This window comes from Sminthopsis crassicaudata, chromosome 1, assembly GCF_048593235.1.
Source record: "Sminthopsis crassicaudata isolate SCR6 chromosome 1, ASM4859323v1, whole genome shotgun sequence".
Lineage (NCBI taxonomy): Eukaryota > Metazoa > Chordata > Mammalia > Dasyuromorphia > Dasyuridae > Sminthopsis > Sminthopsis crassicaudata.
In genome coordinates this window covers 666,301,688-666,323,612 of record NC_133617.1, presented here as the reverse complement: position 1 = coordinate 666,323,612, position 21,925 = coordinate 666,301,688, and the positions used below count along the sequence as shown (strand labels likewise).

The following is a 21,925-nucleotide window of genomic DNA, read 5'->3' as shown; positions in this document are numbered from 1 at the left end:
TTATTTGTTCCTGTCATCTTAGCCAGATTGCTAGTGATTAATGGATATTTGTTGAATGTCACTGGATTTGAAGATGGTGTAGATGATGATATTTCGAGATATCTAGAACTCAATTTACTCCAACAAGCATTTATTAAGTAAATGCCAAGTGCAAGGCTTCATATCTATTGTTTAAGTCTTTCTTATCCTTCAAGCTCAGGTTAGGAGCTGCCTCCTCCATTGATAGAGCCCTGATGCTTTCTCCCAACTCTTTGATTTCCTGGGTCATTTTGTTTATATCTTTCTTCTAGTTACAGTGGTCCTCAAACTTGTAAAATAGGGGGCCAGTTCACTGTCCCTCAGACTGTGGGAGGGCCAGACTATAGTAAAAACAAAAATTCACACTCTGTCTCCGCCCCTCAGCCCATTTGCCATAACCCAGCGGGCAGCTTAAATGTCTTCAGTGGGCCGCATCTGGCCTGTGGGATGTAGTTTGAGAACCCCTGCTGTAGCATATTTACTTTCACACATTATATGCTTCTCCCCTCCCCCACCCAATTAAATGTCAGCTCTCAGGAACTATGTCATTTTTCCTCTTAATATTTGTAATTCTCAGCACAATGCCCAGCAGAGAGCAGAAACTTAATAGATTGAATTGTTCGTGATATATAATTATAGCAGGTGCTCAACAAATGGCATAATATATATGAAACACTTTGCAAACTTAAAGCTTTATATAAGTGTTAGCTATTATTAATAGTATTTGCTATTTGTTGATGGACTGACCAAATCCTGCTGGTTCCAACAGTAAAAAAACTACTTAGAAGCCCAGGTAAAAAAATGTCAATCACTTCTCCTACCTTTCTTTGGTCGATCAACCTCATTAAAGCCTGTGGTTTCTGATGTCTGGACTGAGTCAGCTCCAGTTCTGTAAGAATAAAGAGCAGTGAGCAAAATTCAAGGACTAGAAAACTGGAACTCTCATCACAACTAATTCTATCAATCAAAGACATTTTTATGTACTTATGTACATTTTATGTATCCCTTCTAATTCCTTCCAATTCTCTCACCCAATAAAAGCCATAGAAACCTAGAATGTTAGGACTACAAAAGATTTTTAACATGGAATATTAGAACCAGAAACATTCTTATAAGAAAGAGTGTGTCAGAGTGGGAAGGAACATAGGAAGAACATAGGATGCTTGAGAATTCATAGAATATAGACTGTTTAAAGACAGAAGGGATCTTAGAGCTGGGAGGCTTCTTAGAACACAGAATATTTGAGGTAAAAGGAATATTAGGATATAGAATATCAGAGCTGGGAGGGACTTTCAGAACACAGAATATCAGAGATGGGAGACCTATTAGAAGAGATCTCATAACATCGACTCTCAGAGCTGGAAGGCTCTGAGCCCAACCCTTCATTTTATAAATGAGGAAATTAAGAGCTAAATAAGGAAGGAAATTTGTCTAAGGACACAATTTTAGTTAATGACACAGCAGACTGATTCCCAGTCCAATGCTGTTCTCACTAGATAGTACAGTTTTTACACTGAGCCATAACATAACTCATGCATGTAGTATGTAATGTACACATAATATAGCATGTATCATTACATATGTGTATTCTCAAGAACTATATACATGTGTATCCTATATTTCACTATTTTAGAATTCTATCACATATGTACACACATACACATACACACACACACACATATATATGAAACATACATATGTGTATCTATATAAATGTTATGTTATAAACTGAAGTGATTTTAGGAATCATTTTGTCCAGGTATCTAATTTTGTTGGAAGAAAGAAAACGAGCACTTAGTAAGCACTTACTATGTGCCCAGCACTCTTTAGACACTTTAATAAATATTACTTCATTTGATTTCACAACAATATTAGGGGGGTATGTGTAAATCATTATCCCCATTTTACAACTGTGGAAACTAAGGCAGATAAAAGTTAAGTGATTTGCTAAGGATCACACAGCCAGGAAATATCTGAAACAGGATATGAATTCAACTCTTCCTGATGCCAGCTCTGGGCCATCTAGCTACCTTACAGACAAGGAAAATGAGACCTAGAGAGCTTAAATGATTACTTGAAGGATCTTCTACCCTACGATCACAACTTGGACAAGATAGTGGAAGAAAGAAAGATTATTTGTCATGGTGCTCCAGAATGGTGAGCCATCCCCAACATGACCATGGTCTCCTATTCAGGCAGATGGGCTGTCACTTACCCCTGTAGCAGATTGGAAATGAGGGCTTCCTTGACTTTCTTCTGTGCTTTGGCCATCTCATCTGTCTCTGGAGTTGTAAGGAGACCATAAGGAGTTATTACCATTAGTGGGGAAGCTGAGACCTAGATAGAGTGCTAAGCTTTTTTCAGAGATCATAGGGGCTTCTCATCCCCTTCGATTTTCAGAGGGTGAAGCCATTTTGGTCACCTCCTTCAAAACAAACTCTAACTTAAATGTCCTTCCATAATGAGGCTCTAGAACTGGACATGGCACTGTAAAGAGAACATTTGCAGAGGGCAATGGTAGTGTCATCTCTCCTATGTAGGACAACAGCCTCTCTGAAGATAAGCTAAGATCACATCTGGCATCCTGGCAGCCATGTTGGGCTTTTGGTTCGTGTTTAGCTCACAGTCAATCATAAATCTCTCACACTGAGGAAGGCTGAGTAGACATGGCACCACATGTGTGCACAGCTTGAACACTGATGGGAATTCCCATGTGCATTCTTCTCTTAATTAAGACAGAGCCTCCTTCCTATGGAGTAGCCCTGTTTGCCCCTCAACATAGAGTGCCCTTGTAGGAAGGCATAGGGGAAAACAAAGAGGCAAGAGTATCAACATGTTTCTCCTCCCCAGTGCCCAAAATGAGGAGCTGGAGGCCAGCCATGAAGTGGAACCCATTTCTGAGGCATCATTTTCAGGGCAGCGAGGTCCCACATGAACAAGCTAGTTGATTAGGGATGGGATATCCGTTTTCACTGCCTGTCTTAATAATAAATAATTCTAGGGTCATTTTATAAGGCTTTATGATTTACAAAGTACTCAGAAAACATCTTCTTTTATCCTGTTCATAATTCAATTAAGTCAGCCAAAGGCAGAGATTGCTACTTTTGTTTTATAAATGTAGAAATTTTTTACTCAAAATCATACACAGTCAGGATTTTGAAATCCTCTGATTCCAAACTGAGTGTTGTTTCCATGATACCACATTATTCTCTTGATTTGGAGCTGAATGCTGGTTTTCCACTTGCTCTAACCCAAATCTGTTGTGTCTGACCCTGGTTATCTGAGCTGACTAAAAAATAATCACCTCCGATCCTCTGATCAGAAGAATCAACGTCTCTCTACTTTCCAGGGGTTCTAGACTCACCATCTGTGACTTTCAGAGTAGCAGAGCAGATGGACTGTCCGGCACCATTAGTGGCAATGCATGTATAGGAGCCCTCATGTTGCTTCTTTATGTCCAAGAGGATGAGGCTATGCTGAAGGTGGGAGCTAGCAACCTTATAACCTGGAGTGTCAGCTCGGATCCAGAGGACATCTTCATTGGCTTCTTCCTTTAGCCAGTTCACTGTTGGAGGAGGTTGCCCTGTGGAAGACATATATGAAAGGATAACTTCCCTGGCATCAAAGCAACTCAAATCAATTCCAAGTGAATCTTCCTATTATTTTATTGAGTTCTATTTAACATCCTGCTGATAATTTGTTATAACATTAAAACTGTATATTAATTTTGGTAATGCCATTTTTATTATATTGACATAGCTTAGGCATGAACACTGAATTCAATTACAAAGTATTTTGAAGGCATCTTCTTTGATCCTGATGATAACTTTGTAAATCAGGAAAATGCAGAGATTGGTATCTTTGTTTTATAAATGAAGAAACTGAGGCACTAAAGGATCAAGCTACTTGCCCAGAATTTAAACCCAGATCTTCTGACTCCAAACCAAGTCTTCTATTCATGATACTATATGCTCCTTAAGAAATAAAGAATAAATTAAGTGGATTCCTATAGTGCCTAGATAAGAGTAACTTAATACATGTTTATTGACTATGATTATGGTTGGAAGAATATTTAGTGTTCATGCTTTACATAAGTTACTCTTATCCAGACACTGTGGGAACCTACTTAAGTTGTTCTTTATTTCTTTAAGGAGCATATAGTATCAGGAATAGAAGACTTGGTTTGAAGTCAGGGATGCCATAGACAAGCAGGCAAGTCCCAAACAAGATGGCTAGGATGGCTTCAGATGAGAAAGCATGGCAGACAGTGGACAAAGATCTTCATTATTCAGACTCTGCTTGAATTTTGATCACAGGGATGAGATCAAAAGGTAGGACTCTATCTAGGTAGGACTATCAATTACTATTTGTGTGATCTTAGAAAAATCACATGATCTCTCTGAAACTCAGTTCTATAAAATTTAAAAAATGTACTATCTACTCTATAAGCTGCTGAAAAGAAAATAGTTATAAGCTATACGATGTTATAGAAATGGGATTTCATATTATTCCTTTACCTTCAACTTTCACTGAAAGTGTGATGCTAGAGCCCATTTTCACTTTCTTATTGGTAAATCTTTCCAAGAACCTTGGAGGTTCAAGTTGTTCATGAAGACCTGGAAAGAAAAATAGGTGTTGGAAAGAACAGACTTATAACAAAAAGACCAATGAATAGAAAGGAATGGCTTCACTTTTCCTCAACTGGCTCTACCTCTCCCAGGAAGCCTTCCTTGACTACTCCAGCTTACATCCTCCTTTTCTTTTTAAAATTAATTTTGGCAAGGCAATTGATGTTAAGTAAGTTGCCCAGAATCACATAGTTAGTAAATGCCAAATGTCTGAATCTGAATTTGAACTCAGGTCCTCCTGATGCCAGGGCCAATATTCTATCCACTGTACCATCTACTTACCCCTTATACCCTTCCCCTTGTTCCAAGCTTCAGTAGCAATGACAATGTTCTCTATTCAAATCCAGGAGCCAATTTTATGCCTCCACTATCCCTACTTTTGAAAGCTCAGATCAAGTCCCTTTTGTAAAGTTCTCCCCAATCCCCCTGGCTCTAATTAATCTTCCTTCCCTCCACTAAACTTCTGGTTTATACTTCTAGTCTGAAGTACCATGACTTTGTGTTTGCTTACTTACATTTTTATCTTTTTTATTCCTGTGTGTGTGTGTGTGTGTGTGTGTGTGTGTGTGTGTGTGTGTAGAGTGGAAGATTATTCAAAAGGCAATGAACAGATGAGTGTAAGTATGCTTAGCAGCATGCAACTAAAGATGGTGCCCTTTGCAAATGTGATAAAAGATAGCATTAAGAGGAATAGGACAAGAAAAATTATATATATATATATGTATATATATATATACACACACATATACATACAGAGAAAGAGAGAAGAGAGACAGAGAGAGAGGAGGAGGAGGAGAAGAGGAGGAAGAGAAAGAGGAGGAGGAGGAGGAGGAGAAGGAGGGAGGGAGGGAGAGGAGTAACAGATGGATGGCCCAAACTCTGCATTGGTAGCTGTGGAATGTAAAGAGAATAAGAATAAAGACCTTATCCCTATCCCTATCCTAATCTCTATCTCTTTCCTTATTCCTATTGCTCTCCCTCCTTTCTGCTAGATTAAATATGGCAGAAGGGCAGAGACTTTGTTTCTAAATTGTATACCTCTCTCAATGCTTTTCATAGGCCCTGCACATAATTAGTGCTTAATAAATACTTATAGAATGAAATCTACTAACTTCTTTGACCATTTGATTTTCTTCTTACCTGAATCTATCTTCTTTTCTGGTTCATTGGGACCTTGATAATAACACAGAAGAATAAGAAATATAGTCAAGAATATGAATCTCCCATATGGCCCCCTTTCCCTTTATAGTTGTGCAAGCGGGGTACTGTGATGAAAGGGAAGTAGCATGGTTTAATTGACACCCCACCCCCTCACCCCATGCATCACTGCTTTGTTTTGTGGCAGAGGGGCTATTGTAGTTCATTGAAACTATGATGTATGCCATGAAGGGTTATGCGAGATGGACCGGTCATAATGGAAATTCTAACAAAGGGTGATCCACTGCAGAAGGAAATGGCAAACCACTTCTGTATCTTTGCCGAGGAAATCCCATGGGTTGTAAGCAATGACATTCGCTTGGACAGATTTCAGGAGATGGTGTAGGACAGAAGGACCTGGCATATTGTGATCCACTGGGTCATGAAGAACTGGGCACAACTGAGTGACTGAATAACAACTCCAAGCGTGGCTAGGGCTGCCAAACAGGACTCTCTCAGGGCCAGTGGCATGTCAGGCCAAAGGCCCCATACGGGTAGTGTTAAAGTATCTGAGCTAGCTAACTCACCCTGGACCAGCAACCGGGCAGAGGAATAGGCAGAACCCACAGCATTTCTGATGTAGGCAGAATACTCCCCGGCATCCTCCTTTGTCACGTTGAGGATTTCTAGAGTATGAACTGTCTTCTTATCGGTCTTTCGGATCCGGGAGGAGGTAGATAAGGGCTGCCCATCCTTGAACCAGTAGAGGCGGGGCATCGGGTACCCTAAAATGAGAGAGAAATCTCAGGGTCCATATATGGGAGAAGTGAGCCTCTAAAAAATACTACCCTAGTGAGAAGAGATAAGTCTAAGAGCTGTGGCACCCATGGGATATTCAACAAAGTGGAACAATGGGGGTAGAAAAGGACACACAAACAGACCTTCCTCTCCTCTGTCAACATTTTCCCTAATGCCTCCTAGGGTAACTATACTCAATCAATAATTATCCATTGAAAATCATTAGAAAGAATTGTTAAGAACAATAATAATGGCTGGCTATTTGGACAAATTGTTTTTCTTCTCTATACTCCAATTCCCTCCTCTGTAAAAATGAGTGTATTGGAATAAATGAGCTTGAACATCCCTTTCTGCGTTCTTAGCTTCCTTTCAGCTCAGATAGTCTACAAAATGGGAGTGGTAGAGTTTTAGGGCAGGGTAAGCCAGACTAAGATTTTAGGGATAAGGAGGGTTTCTCTGATTTCACTTGCATCACTACAGAAAGTAGTTCCTCATTTCATCTACAAATCAGCCTAGCCTTGAGCACAGTTCCTGTGAGAACATGGTCAGAGTCATCTGCTATATTTGGACTAGAAGGTTGCAGATGGTCAAAATTCAATCTATCAATAGCAGAAAGCCAAACCCTTAAGACTCCCCTCTGTATTTTAACCTTTTCTGGGAGTCCTTGGGTAGACCAAACATCCCTTAGTATTCCCTACCATAAAGGCTCCAATCTTACCTTTCACCTTGAGGTGGAATTTAGCTAGTCGGGCACCAGGGGCTACTTTGATGTCCTGGAGCTCCTCTAGAATTTGGGGCAGCTGCCCTTCTTCTGCAGTTGACTCTGCACCTTCTTGTTCTCGGCTGATGGATGATTTGTTAGCAAGGGTTACGGAAGGCAATCCAGAGAAGTGTCCCCTCCCATCCCAACCCGGGAGGAAAGAAAATAGAAAACTGGTTTCAAGTTGGGGTGGCTAGGGTGGATATGACTGGAGAAGGGGTGATAAGCGTAGAATAAAAAAAAAACTTGTGGAATTTTAACCACATAGTCAGGGATAAGTTCTTAACTGACCCTGAGACATATATTTGTTAAATGAATTAATCAAATCTTCCTCTGATGGGTCATTGAGGCATGAAGGTAACATTGGTTTCCCAAACACTGGGCAGGCCAACAGGTTTTACCAAGATGGAAAAACTATGAATACAATTCTGGTTAATGACTGACTTCTACCTAAGGACCCTAAATTAGAAATAAACCCATCACCAGCTCATTAGCCACTAGGAAATACACTAGTTTTCTGTGGCCCTGAATGTTGCACTGGTATCTAGAATGAATTAAAAGAATACACAGGAGACCTCCAGCCCATTATAAAGTCTCCTTCCCCTGCCCATAGTGGCCTAATGGGAGGAAGTGAATAAGAAATGTGTGACATGACGAGGTGGTGATGGACAGTGATTTCTTGGGCAGTGGAGGAAGGTCCCGCATAACGAGGATCATAAAGGCATCAAAATAAGAATGAACAAATAATTGAAGTAAATGGCACTCCCACAGTCATATTTAGAGCAGAAAAATAGAGCTAGAGGATAATATTCTAGATTAGACTCTATTCTTCCTGAACATTTTTTTAGTTTCTTCTACTGTATTGTTATAAATCTCTAGGATCCTAATCACAGATATAATTAATGGATAATTGAGAACAAATCCAAAATAACCCTCCTCTTTCTTTGTGTTCTCTGTTTTAAGGTCTTCTTATGACAAGTCATCAATCTCTGAAACTAAAATGGTGGAATATCCTCCTACTCTCCTCCTTTCCCCTTTTCTTTCCCTTCTGCTTCTTCCTTTTTATTATCCTCATTGTAATATACCATAAGAACACTCAAAACCCCAGTTATCTAGTTTTCCTGCTTTTGGGGTGTTTGTTCCATTGTCCCAACAGCCCCATACACCTTGGATAAAAAGTAAGGGGCTTATTACCTGGACAGGTAGCCCTGAGCACTGAAATAGGAAGAAGTCTCTGTAGCATCGGCTGCTGTGTCATAGTCAGTGCTTGTCACTGAAGGGAAGAAAGGAAAGAAACCCCTGAGTAAGAGCCCGACACTTGAATTGGTGCCATTTTGTCTATCTAGATATTTGCCTGTCCTTTTAGGTTTTTGCTTTTGGGGACTTAGCCTTGTATGCAAGGTTGCCAAAAGCTGGTATTTCCCAATTCTGTCCTGAGGTTGTTTGGTTCACAGAACTGAAAATAGTACAAAACAGCTGCATTGGTTCCCATCTTTCTCCCTCTCACCTGTTATAAGACCTGAGCACATAGGCTGTTAGCCCTTTGAAAAGCTATTTGTCATGTCTCATACTACGCCCTTCATATTTTCTACATGACAAACTAGTCTAATTTTCATCCCCTTTACATTTCCACTTCAGCTTCCTATTCCTGGACTAGAAAGTCTTCCTCCCCCTTTTTATTCACCTATTGAATTACCATTCAGCCTTGAAAGTCCTTCTCTAGTGCCTCCTCCAGGAAGACTTCCCTGAATAGTCAGAAATAACGGTTCTCTCCTTCAATTTCACACAGTATTTTGCATCCAATCCACTAATCATGTGGTATTACGTATCATAGTCATCTCTACATGTGAAGAATCGCCTGACAGATATCCCCTAGTAGACACCTTATTGAATGTAAAAACTTGTATAAACATTGTATGTCTCCTAGGAGCCAGTTCAATATAACAATACAAGCTAAAAATAAAGCTGAATAAATATTTCTTGAACTTAATTAAATATTATTTGATAAGTGAATTAGAGCAGGGCTTCTAATTTTTTCCATTCATGACCCCTTGTTGCCCAAGAAATTTTTATGCAACCCTGACTATCTAGGTATATAAATAGATAAGGAATTCAAACATTTACTGATAATAAACCAGAATTTTGTGATCTCCACATTTAATTATGAGACCCCATATAGGGTTGCAACTCACAATTTAAGAAACTTGGCATTAGAGTTTTATATGATGTAAGTTGTACATGATGTATGAGGTCTGAGGGGGAAGTTGGTAATTGAATTGCCAACTGAGAGATCAAGTAAGACTTTCTGGAAGAGAAAGAATTCTAGTTGGACCTTAAAGAATGGCTAGAAATTCAAAAGGCATAGGGCACAGCATAGTATTGGCAGAGAGGTAGGAGGACATAGGATTTGCTTGGGAAGTTGTAAAAAGTCCATTTAGACTAAAGTAGAGAATACATGTAGGAAAGTTGTGAAATAAGCTTGTAATGGTAAGGTAGACAGATAAAAAGCTTTGAATGTCAGGCAAAGCAGTAGTATAGAGCCCCTTCTCAAAACTCTCTACCTAATTCAGACCCTCAACACCTTTTGCCTGGGTAATAGTCTCCTAAATAGTTTCCTTGCTTCCAATCTCCCCATTCTTCAATCTAGCCTTCAGGCTGCTGCCAAATTAATATTTCAAAAATGTAGTTCTCATCATGTCACTCCTCCATTCAAGGAATTGTAATGGGTCCCTATTTTCTCTAAAAGAAAAACTCCAAAGCCTCTCACAACGTGGCTCCCCTCTGCCTCTCTTGTCTCATTTCCTATTATTCCCTTTCATAACTTTCCATTCCAGTTGTTTCAGGTGACCTTCTATCTTATCTTCCAGGGATAGTCCAGCCTATGTGGAATGTGTAATAAATATAATAAATATAATATAATATAATATAATATAATATAATATAATATAATATAATATAATATAATATAATATAATATAATATAATATAATATAATATAATATATATATGCTACTATATGTGTGCTACTATACATACATGAGCTATGTATCTACATATATTTATACTATATAGACTGTAGTATTTATATATTTTACATATTTACATTTTGTACATTTACATACTGACATGACATATTTATATGTTATATCCCTTCAGGAGAAAATTAGCTCCTTGAAATTAGGAACTATTAATGTTGTATTTTCTAGCACAGGGACTTGCACAAAGTAAGCATTTATTAAATACTTGCTGAGTTGTATTAACTATTATAATTACAGTGGCTGAGAGCACTGGGTTTAGAAAATTAAAAGATTGCATTTGAATAATGATTTGTTTAATTATTACCTAAGTGACCTTGAGAAAGGTCACTTGCTTCACCTGTTCAACAGTGGGAATTGGACTTGAAGATCTCCGAGGTTGCTGGCAGGTCTAAATCATATGAAACCTTCATTTAATGAACAACGGAGAGAACAAGCTGCCTTCTTAGTAGTCTAACTTCGTCCCGGAGCTGTTCCTTGCAACCTGCTCTATTCTCTTCTTCCACCTCTAATTTCCTGTGTCCAGATAGCACTCCACGCTCCCTTTTTTGGCTACCCTCCTCACCCTCCACCCCACCCCCAATCCATGACTCACAGTCCACGCGGAGTTCCGCCTTGGTAGAAGAGACTCCCATGCTGTTCTCAGCCAGACAGCGGTAGACACCCATGTCGGCAGGCACCACAGCCGTGATGATCAGCTGGTGGCCACCTTGCTGGTCCTCGTTGATCATATAGTGGTCATCCTCTTCTAGCACCTTGCCGTCTTTGAACCAGCGCACACTGGGCACGGGTTGGCCGGCCACCACGCAGTCAAAGCTGACGGGGTAGCCATCCTGCACCTCCTGGTTCTGTAACTCCGTCAGGAAAATAGGAGCTGAGCCAGAGGAAGAAGGGGATAGATTAAGGGTAAGGGTGTGATTCCCACAAGCTCTCCCTCACTCCAACAAGGGCACCTGGATTTTATAGCTTGATGCAACTAACATTTATTAAGTATCTGCTATATGCTAGATAGACAAAGTCTCTGCCTTCTTGGAGTCCATGTTCTAGTTATTTATATACTATGTATATAAAATATATTTTATTATATACTATGTATAATTATACTCTATTATGTGCTATAATAGAGTATAACTATACAACACCATTACATTAAGTGCATCAGAATGGGGAAAAGCAAGCACTAAGTGAGTGAGGTACTGGGATAGAAAGGACAGAGAATCAGGGGAGAGCACACTGTATCTTGCCTCTTAGTGGTTCTGAGGGGTTGATTGGGGTTGCAAAGTTCTGAATTCAAGGAGGGATTGTTTCAGGGCCTTGATGGGTCCAGAATTCCAGGGGAGCACGGTAGCCATCCCATACTTCTGGACCAATGCTGATGGAAGAATGATTCTTGTCTGGGCAGGATCTGGGAAACACTGGGGAGAAGAGCCTCCATTGATCTGGCCCAGTTCTCGGGTCAGCTTTAGTTAGAGAGGAGGCCCCGGCCACTGAGGCAGGACCTTCTCCAGCTACCTACCTGTGTCCGAGGTCAGCAGCGTCGAGGAGTGCTCCTTGGGGGCCGCAGGGTAGGCAAGCTGGCCCGCTGGGGCTTGTGCCACCTTCATGATGCGCATCTCCACCTTGCGGGGTCCCTGCTCCAGGATGTTGATTTCCACCAGGATGCCCAGGGCGGCAAACATCTCTTGGAAGCGGGTGGTCGCCTGGCGGGCCTCAGCGGCAGTCTCAAACCGAATGTAGATGTAGCGGTCATCCTCCCGGTAGGTTTGCCGGTCGCTGGGCTCTTCCAGCTCCACGCTGCCCTCCTCTGCACTGAGGAACAGCTCCTCGTCGGACACTTCCGAGGTGGCCTTGGTCCGGAACAGGCGGTGGAGTCTCCGGGCGGCCTGGCGGAAAGCGTCATCCACCTCACTGCCCGACGAGCTCTCCGCCTCGCTCTCGGCTCCGCTGGTCACAGCGGGCCCCGTCACGCTCACCTGGGCGCTGTGGGAGACGCGGCCAAACTTGTTGGTCACCTGGCAGGTGTAGCGGCCAGCGTCCTGGGCCTCCAGGCCAGTGACCAGGAGGGAGCAGGTGCCATCCCCATAGCTATCTATGTGGTAGTGCCGGCCATCTGTCAGCTCCACTCCATCTTTGAGCCAGCAGGTTTTCATGTCCGTCTTGCTGACGGCCACACACTCTAGGTGCAGGGAGCCTCCTGCCTCCACCACGGCGTCCCTGAAAGTGTCCCGGAAGCTGGGCCCCTCTTGCTGCTTCATCTCCTTTCTCACCTTGTAGCCCTTGAAGGCGGCCTGTATCTTTACGGCGGCCTTGTCCATGGAGGGATCCTCTAGGATCTCGGCAGTCAGGTCGCCGGGCAGCCTCGGGGCGGCCGCGGGCTCAGCCTCTGCCTGCTGCCACAGTTTCCCCAGCTTGCTTGCAGCGGCCTTGTCCCCAGGCTTTCCTGCCTTCTTGAGGTAGCTGACGAGGGACGGCGTGCCAGCCCGGGACTCATCGTCAGAACTGGTGTGTGAGAGGTCGGCCTCGCCAGTGCGGGCCAGCTCATCGGGAGTGGAGTAGCCCTCGGAGAAGTCCTGGACGGCTTCCTCCACTTCTCTCCGCAGCCTCTGCAGCCGCTCATCCTCTTCAGGCAGCTCGCTGATGGAGTCCAGAGTGGGCTCCCGGCTCATGCGGCGCTTTTTGGCAAGAGCTTCCCACAGCAGGTGCAGGTCACCTTCCTGGGCTGCCTCCGGGGGCAAGCTGGGCTGGGCAAGGCCATCGGTCAGGGCTTCTGCCTCTGGGCTCTGCGACACAGCCACTGGGGAGAACAAGCCCAGGGAGAGAGGAGTCACTCAACAGAAAGACCTCAGTGAAAGCGTCCTAGCGCATGAGGTCCCAGGCCTACAATTCAGCCCAGTTCCTCCTCTTGGGAAACTACCCAAATTGTGGGACCAATGGGAGAATATGCCTTGTTACTTGGAGATCATGTTCTATTTTTCTTTTGGGGTCTCTCATAACACCCAGCATAGTCTCAATAGATCTTACACCCTCAGCAAAAGTTTGTCAAAATGAATATATAGAAAGGACAGCCCTGCAATATATCAAAACTGTGATGGAGAAAGCTGGAATGTAGAAGGGATCATTTGTATAATTTAGACCTGACAGGATCCTGATCTCAAGTAGTTTACAGTTGAAAAGTGGGGATAAGACATTCAATTTAAGGTCAATAAGCACTTATCAAATGTCTACTATACAAAGCCCTCTGCTGGGGATGGGAGAAGCTCATTTTAGATGTAGCATGACCTATAACCCCCCTAGCTCAGCCTAATGTTATATGTTATGTAAACAGAAAACTTTTTTCATAAAGGTGCATGCTAATTGCACCAAAGAAGTCATTTGAAGTTGCTATTTGAAGTTCTAGGATGGCAAAAGTCATAGCCAGTGAGTGGGAGGATGCGGAAAGGTACATTAGTACAGACTTCTTGGAGGAAGTAACATTTGAGCTTCACTTGAAAGGCCTTCATGTTCAAGAAGAAGAGGAGGGGATTCCAGCTATAGGGAACTGAGTGAACGAAGTCAGGGAAGGTGCAGCCGTGTGAGGTATCCTGCATTCCCGTCTAATTGGGGTGGAGAGTATTGCATAAATGTCTCTCCTCAAATTTTCTGGGAACCTTTATCTCACTCACTTCTTTGACCCTAACCCATTAACATTGTATTAAACGTTCTCATATATTTCTCCTAATAGATTACAAACTGTTCAAAGGCAGGGACAGCCATTATTCCACTTTTATATATCTTGTGACTTGCACAGCACCTTACCTCCATCTAATAACTGATTAATAAGTTTTTATTAAATTGAATTGAATAAGGTTGGATGAGTAGAGTGGTACCAGATTGGGAAGGGGCTTGAAGATGAGGCTAAGGAGTGTGAGCCTTAGCTAGAAAGCCATCAGGAGCCACTGAAGGGTCTTGATCAGAGCAAGGAAGTGACTAGATTTATGCAGAAGGAAGATACGTCTGGCAGTGAGAATGTCAGAAATTAAAGCTTCCTGAAGGAGAAGTTCTTGAATTACCACTGAAAGGAGGGCAAAGCTATGGACCTTCACAATGTAGCACTCTTAAGAATCCACCAGTGGGGCAGGTAGAGCACACAGTAGATAGAAGGCTGGTCTGGAGTCAGGAAGACCTGAGTTTTTATGTGGGCTCAGAGCTAGTGCTCTACCCACTATACCAACTAGCTGCCCCAATAAATGCTTTTTGATTGATGGATTATATCTCAATGGTATAATTATTAGTATAAATGGTATATTGGTATATATGGTAAATTGGCATAAACCCTCAGTGTGGTGTGGAGGTGACCCTAGCTTCTTGAAAGCAATCCCAAAAGGGCATAATTTTCCAAAAGACCTACCTTATTGGACAAGGCACCAAATGTCATTCTGGTGATAGACTGATTCTGCTATTCCAGGAAAAACTTAGCTAAGAACAAACTGACACATCCCCATGAATTCGATTGTTCACTTGTTGAGGAATTCTTTGGCTATAAGAACTCATGAATTAAAAAATCCCTCTGACTCGAGTCACAATCCTTGGGAGAAGCAGATTAACCACAAGAAACACAGAAACTGGACTCAGGGGATACTGGTGGAGGACAAAAGACACAGAGATAATTTGATAGGATGGGAAGATCCCTGAGCTGAGGGGCAAGAGAACTGGTTTTTAGTTCCAATTCTCTTGCCAACACATTAGATAGTTACTTGGACTTCGGATATTCAGCTCCTCCATCTGTAAAATAGGATCACTAATCATAGACTCACAGCTGTCTCACAAACAAACAGTGAAGATTAATGTGGATTATGTTGGGCAGAAATTAATATCATGTTATAGATGAATAAAACTGAGTCACAGAGAAATGACTTGTTCACAAAGTAACATAATAAGTGGAAGAAGTAGGACTAAAAGTTATGTCTTCAAATGTTCTTCCCCCAAGTTATGGCAATCAAGCCCACATGGACTGCTGTCCAGCTCAGCTGCCATCTGTTCATCAATCTTTTTCTGGTCCTCCTCTTCCCATATTGTCTGTCAATATATTTTCACATTCCTTGCACCATTGTAATTTTTGTTCATGTCTTCTCTACTCTACTGGGCCATGATCCCAATGAAAGATTCCATAATGATGAAGAATGAAGGAAACAGGAATTTATCGGCACTTTCCATATGCCAGGAACTGTGCTAAATACTTTATGAATATCATCTCACTAGATGTTCCTAATGACTCTGGGAGTTGGATGCTATTTAACAGCTGCCCAGTGAATATGTGTTGAGTACAAGAGTGAATGAAAGAATTCATAACAATGAATTGACAAATGAATGAATAAATACATGAAAGAATGTAAGTGCCTTCAAATGAATGAATGAGTAGATTACCAAATGCCTGAAATAGCAAATGAATGACTGGATAAATTTCCTGAATGCTTCTATAATGTTCAGCCTGCTTTTGTTTGCCTTCTCCCTCCCCATCCTCCACTCCCAGACACACCTTCAAAAGATGCTGTGGCAGGGGCTTTGCTACTGGTGGAACTACAAGTGTAGGAGCCTTGGTCATCAGGTCGGAAGCCATGGATCACTAGCGTTTGCTTCTTGCCTTTGGAGATGAGCTCATAGCGGCCCCCAGGCTGGATCAGTTCATTGCCTTTCCTCCAGGTTACTTCCTGGATCTCACCTGCTACCTCACATTCCAGGCGAGCTTCCTCTCCGACCACCACCAACTTGCTTATGGAGGCTGAGGCGACTGCTTCTAAAGGCTCTGCAAGGAGACATATAATCAATGGTGTTGATACTATGAATAATGATCCTAGGAGCTTAGGTCATGTGGGAAGGATCGCAGACTCTCAAATAGTGCTAAACAGACATTGGCTTTCCCGTCTATGAAAGAATTAATATAGTATGGGTTTCTACCTAGATCCCTGAAATATGGTGAAGAATAAATATCAAGAAGAATGGCCTATTAAGTGTTCGGGGCACACATGGATTGGGCAATACTTCCCTCCCTATGGCAAACATCATTTCTATCCTTCACTGGCTCATATCACTGGATGGTAAGATCACGCGCCAGATTATTCCCATCAGGTGCCCATTTCTTATCTCCTATCCTACCAAGGTTGCTGGAGGAGGGCTACATAATCTTTGGGGCAGGCTATCTCCTCCCCTAGCATGGCTGTGTCTGGCATTTGAGTTTTCCTCTGTCATCCCTCAACTGAATATACCCCAGGTACATGTATGTTTTCTCAAGACTGACCTGAGGGTAAAGGCTGTGTAAGGTTATGAGAACATAGAATTTAGACCCGGAAAAGCCTTTAGAGATTGTTTAGCTCAGGGCTTCTAAAACTTTTTTGACTTGCCATCTCTTTTCGCCTGAGAAATTTTTGCACGACGCTGGGTAAATAGGTAAATACCTATGTAACTATACAAATCAAAAATTTGCTGATTATAGATTATCATAATCACCACATTCAGTTATGAGACCTTATAGGGGATCAAAACAAGAAACTTTGGTCTAGCCTAACTCTCTAATTTTATAAAGGAGTAAAATAAAGCTCAGAGAAGAGAATGACCTACCTAAAGTCAAAAGCAGATGGTGGCAGACCTAGGAGCCTTCTAAACTCCAAACCTAGTGAGGAACTATCACTCAGTCAAGAAAGGGATTATTGTAATTTCCATTTTATGGATGAGATAACTGAGTTTACATCAAGAGTATGTGGGATTTAAACTGGGGTGGAGTTGGGATTTAATAGCATACTGGACCCAGAGTCAGGAAGATTCATCTTTCTGAGTTCAAATCTGACCTGAAACACTTTTTAGCAATGTGATTCCTAGGCAAGTCACTTAACCCTTTTTGACTCAATTTCCTCATATCTATAAAATAAACTGGAAAAGGAAAAACTACTCTGGTATCTTTGCCAATAAAATCCCCAAAGGGAGGTCACCAAGAGTTGGATATAACTAAAAAACAACTAAACAAGAACAATACAATTGGAGGAAGAGGAAAGAAGGCAAATAGAAAGACAGAGAGAAGAAAGGGAGAAGAAGGAGGACAAAAGACAGATGAGATGAAAGTCACTCACCAAGCTTCACTGTCTGAGGCAGGTGCACGGGCTCTCCTGCGCCCACCTGACCTACAGCTGCAATTCGGAAGCGGTAGGGCTCCCCAGGGATCAGGTCGCTCACTACACACTCGGTGCCTGGGACCAAGTCTTTGTGGCAAAGCTGCCATTCACCTGTTGCTGTCTTCATTTCCACCCTGTACCCAAGCAAGCCAGCACCACCATCACTCCCTGGAGCCGCCCATGACAAAGTCACTGAGCGACCACTCTGTTTTACAACCTCAGCATCTTCAGGAGGGTCAGGGAGACCTAGAGGTGACAGAGAAGAGCATGTAAAGTAGGCCATCTGCAAGGCGGGGGTGCCTAGGGAATCTGAGGGAGGTTCAAAGCAGAATCTTCTATCAAGTGTTCCCTTTGCTCATTTTCAGTCTTGTCCTGAGTCTTTTGGGGATTTTCTTGGCAAAGACACTGGAGTGCTTTGCCATTTCCTTCTCTAATTCATTTTTACAGATGAGAAAATTGAGGCAACTTGCCCAGGGTTAGACATCCTGTAAGTGTCTGGGGTCAGATTTGAATGCAGGAAGGTGAGTCTTCCTGACTCCAGACCTGGCACTCTATCCTGCGCACCGCCTGGTTGCCCTACAGCAGGCCCCACAGAAAGGCCATGGCTCTGGAATCAGGTTCAGGTATCTGCTCTGCCACTTAGTGATTTGATTTGGGACAACTAATTCATTTTGTCTTCCATCTGTATGATGATGATAATAATCAGAGCTAATTCACAGAGTGGTGACAATATGTACCCAGGGTTTCTTAAGTCACAAAGACCATATAAATGTGAACTATCATTTTTACTTCACTATCAAGCTATTTTTCTGGTGATTGGAAAGAAATTTTAGTTACAGAAAACTTGATAGCTCAGAAATCTGACTGAGGTACCATTTCTACAGGTTTTCCACTACAATGTGGCATTGATAGGGGCTCTGTGAGAAGGGTTTAGACATGTGGGGAGGCTGTAAGGGGAGGGAAACTGAAAGAAAAAGGAAGGGAATAAGCATTTATATGGTGTGTATTATGTAGTACACACTTTACAAAGATTATCTTATCTGATTCTCAGAACAATCCTGTGAAGTAAGTGCTATTATTATTCCCATTTTACATTTGAGACAGTACTCAAGTGAGAGGAAAGCCGGAAGAAAGGAAGGTGAGAAGGAAGTAGGGAGGAAGGAAAGGAGGAAGAAAGGAAAGGAGGGAGGAAGGGAGGGAAGATTACGAATTTATTAAGCAACTACTATGTGCCAGTAACTATGTTAAGCAATTTATAAATATCATGTCATTTGAGGCACTCTAAGCAGAAAGACTGAATGACTACTTGTATTATAATGGATTTCTAAGATGCTAATTAATGCTTGCTGACTGACTGATTGAAATCAAAGCTGAAGACTGCTATTCATATCTGGAAACTTGGACTTAGAAATCTGATATACCTTGAGATAATAAGCCCCATCATTCTCAAGAACACTTAAATACTGGAATTCTCATTAATACATCTCTATCACTTACTAGTGGATTGACATTGAATAAATCACTTCCTTTCTCAGACTCAGTGTCCTTACCTATAAAATAAGGGAGTTGGCCTAGTTTTAGGATTCTTAACTTGGGATCCATGAACTGTTTTATAAATATTTTGATAACTATATTTCAATGTAGTAGCTGATTACTTTTGTAACCCTATGTATTTAATTTTATGCATTTGAAAACATGATTCTGAGAAGAAGTGCATAAGCTTCATCAGCGGTTCATAACAACAACAAAAAAAGTTAAGAACTTTTAGTTGAGAGGATCACTAAAGTAGCAACTCAAAGTCCATTTGCTATGTTCTAATGTCTCTTCTGGTTCTAAAATTTCAGACAAATAATGCTTCTTTCAATTCTTACATTCTATGTTCTATGAAGCCTCCCAGTTTTAATATTTTTTGATTATGTAGCTTGATAGGAATTGATCTGCAAGTAGTACTAGACCCATAATTGTGTAGTTGGGTATGAATAAAGTTGATAAAACTGGTTTTGTATTCTTACTAAAAATATGTTTCAATAGCCAACAGTCTGTGTACTGTGTCATTATTATAAATAAAAATACCTGCTGTCCATAAGGTGTGGATTTTCATTCCCTTAAATACATGAATTTTCAGATTACTTAGTCTGTTATTATAAACCGTGAATTCCTTGCTTGAAAAGGACTTGGAAATTAATTTAGTCCAATGTTCCCAATGGCCTGTTAAATCCTCACTAGGAAAACTTTCTTGTATTCTTCATTATGATAAAAGATCAGTACTCTCTAGTGTTTTCATGCTTTCAGTTAGCTCATAGCTTGGGCTTAGTCCCTCAGCAAGGAGTAAATATCCTATTCCTGGAGGTCTCCAAGCAGAGAGGCTGAATGACCACTTGTATTATAGCAGATTTCTAAGATGGTATAGAAAGGGATGATAATCCAGGTGGGCCCTAAACTCAATGTCCTCTGAGGTCCATTCTAGCTCTAAGCCTCTATGACTATAAATTAAATGTGCTGCCTGGATAATTATAGAGTCTTCCATCAGCTCCAAGTCTCTAAGCCAAGGGAGTATGCTTATTGGTTAGGAAAGCCATATAGACTATTGCTCAGATTCAGGTTGGATTAGGTGATTTTTGAGGTCCCTTCCACTTCTATGGTCTTGTTTTGTTCACCATGGTTTCATTTTACCTAAATTCTTCCTTTTCCCACTTACTGATCACAGACAGCTTGGCTGAGGAAACAGCATCTCTTGCCGCAAAGGTCACTTCCCCAGCATGGTGTGGCTGGGCATTCCTGAGGAGCAAAATATGGCGGCAGCCATCAACTTGGATCGCCCAGTCCTTATCTGGCTGAATTTCGGTGCCATTGATGTACCAGGTCACCTCATTGACAGGGACTGTCTCACTGAGCACGCAGCCAAAGGTGGCTTTGCTGCCAACCTTGACCTCCACATCAAGCAAAGACTCCAGGAATTCCAGCCGCCAGCCTAGGGTGAAAATATGCTTTTAGATGATGCTGGCATGAGCAGAACTGGTTGACACACAACCCTAAGGCTTCACATAAAACTTTAGAGTTCAGGTGAGGTAGCTGAGCAGGAGAGGTCTGTATATGTATACTTTTTGGGCCCTGAGGGTATTTCTCCTAGAAGAGAGACTCCTAGAAGGCAGTCCTAGGCTTGGAAAAGAATCTAGCCCAATTCAATGAAGCTTCAAGAAATTGTGCCCATATTGCGATTGGGTAAGTCTATATGGCCAGCTGGGGTATGTTTGCTGGGAGGGGAATGTCTCTGAGGCCAGATTGTGTATGTTTGTATTTTAGTAGAATCTGTCTGTGTCTGTGAAGTTAATTGACGTGAATTTTTTGGATTGGGTATGTCTGCACAGATTGTTGGTATTAGGTATATAAATATGTTTGTACTGGGTGTGTCTGTATATCTAGCTGGTTCGTCCGTATTGAGAATTTGTATTTGAATTACCTGCCACTGAGAGGGCTGGTAACACTGATTTGGTGCATGAACCACCCAAACTATCTTTTCCATCAGCCAATCACAACTCCCCCAAGGAGCCAAGATCATAAATATCATGATGTAGAGAAAATCTTTTCTATAGTATTAGGACTCCTGATCCAATCTGAGAAGTGGAACTAGGATAGTACTTTAAGGTCGATCCTGCTTATTTGAAATGGTTTCCTTTCCCTGTATCCCACCCCCTCGCCAGGATTGGCTGTATCTCTGCCATGCCATATTTTAAAATATTATTCATTCTACAGCCCCTGCCTCTTAGTGAAAAGCTTCTCTATTTCTAAGCCAATCTAAAGGCCCAATCATCACCCACATCTTCTCCACTTCCTCTCACAAAACATCACAGCTGAAATACACCTCCAACCCCCTGTGATCTTCAGTACCTTTGACAGTCAGAAAAGCAGATGTGACCGTATCATTGACTAGGAAGGTCACTCGACAGCTGTCCTGGGGAGTCAGGTTCTTTAGCAGCAGCAGGTGCCTCCGGCCATTCTCAAAGTAGACCATCTCAATGTTTTCTGAGGTTCTCACTGGCACATCATCCATCAACCAGCTGTGATTGGCAACCTCTGGCTTGGCCAAATGGCATTCAAACAGGGCTTCTCCTCCTTCCACTGCCTCCACATTTTCCAAGCCTCGGACAATGGTGTTCTTGGCTGAGATGAAGGAGACACAATTGGCCAAATGCTGAGTTCCTTCCTGGCTCATTGGAGGTGTCACATGTCCCAACTGAACAATAATGATAACTCTCACTTCAATAGTGATTTGAGATTTATAGATCTCCTTCTTAACAATAATTCTGTGAGGTAGGGTATGAAGGCATTATTGCCATTTTATGAATGACATGTTTCTCCTGAAAGAATATAAGCTTCTCGAGGTTAGGGACTCCCTCCTACGGCTTA

General features: G+C 41.9%; 1 protein-coding gene across 1 annotated transcript in view; it reads right to left on the bottom strand.

Moving 5' to 3' along the window:
* OBSCN (obscurin, cytoskeletal calmodulin and titin-interacting RhoGEF) overlaps window positions 1-21,925 on the bottom strand; it is a 318,398-nt gene that overhangs the window by 100,537 nt on the left and 195,936 nt on the right. Inside the window, 14 exon segments of the mRNA XM_074282618.1 lie at window positions 840-907; window positions 2,234-2,300; window positions 3,383-3,601; window positions 4,536-4,634; window positions 5,787-5,819; window positions 6,371-6,568; window positions 7,300-7,424; window positions 8,536-8,614; window positions 10,972-11,250; window positions 11,893-13,170; window positions 15,892-16,158; window positions 17,477-17,764; window positions 20,217-20,489; window positions 21,407-21,679. Of these exon segments, the coding sequence (XP_074138719.1) occupies window positions 840-907; window positions 2,234-2,300; window positions 3,383-3,601; window positions 4,536-4,634; window positions 5,787-5,819; window positions 6,371-6,568; window positions 7,300-7,424; window positions 8,536-8,614; window positions 10,972-11,250; window positions 11,893-13,170; window positions 15,892-16,158; window positions 17,477-17,764; window positions 20,217-20,489; window positions 21,407-21,679 (3,546 nt within the window).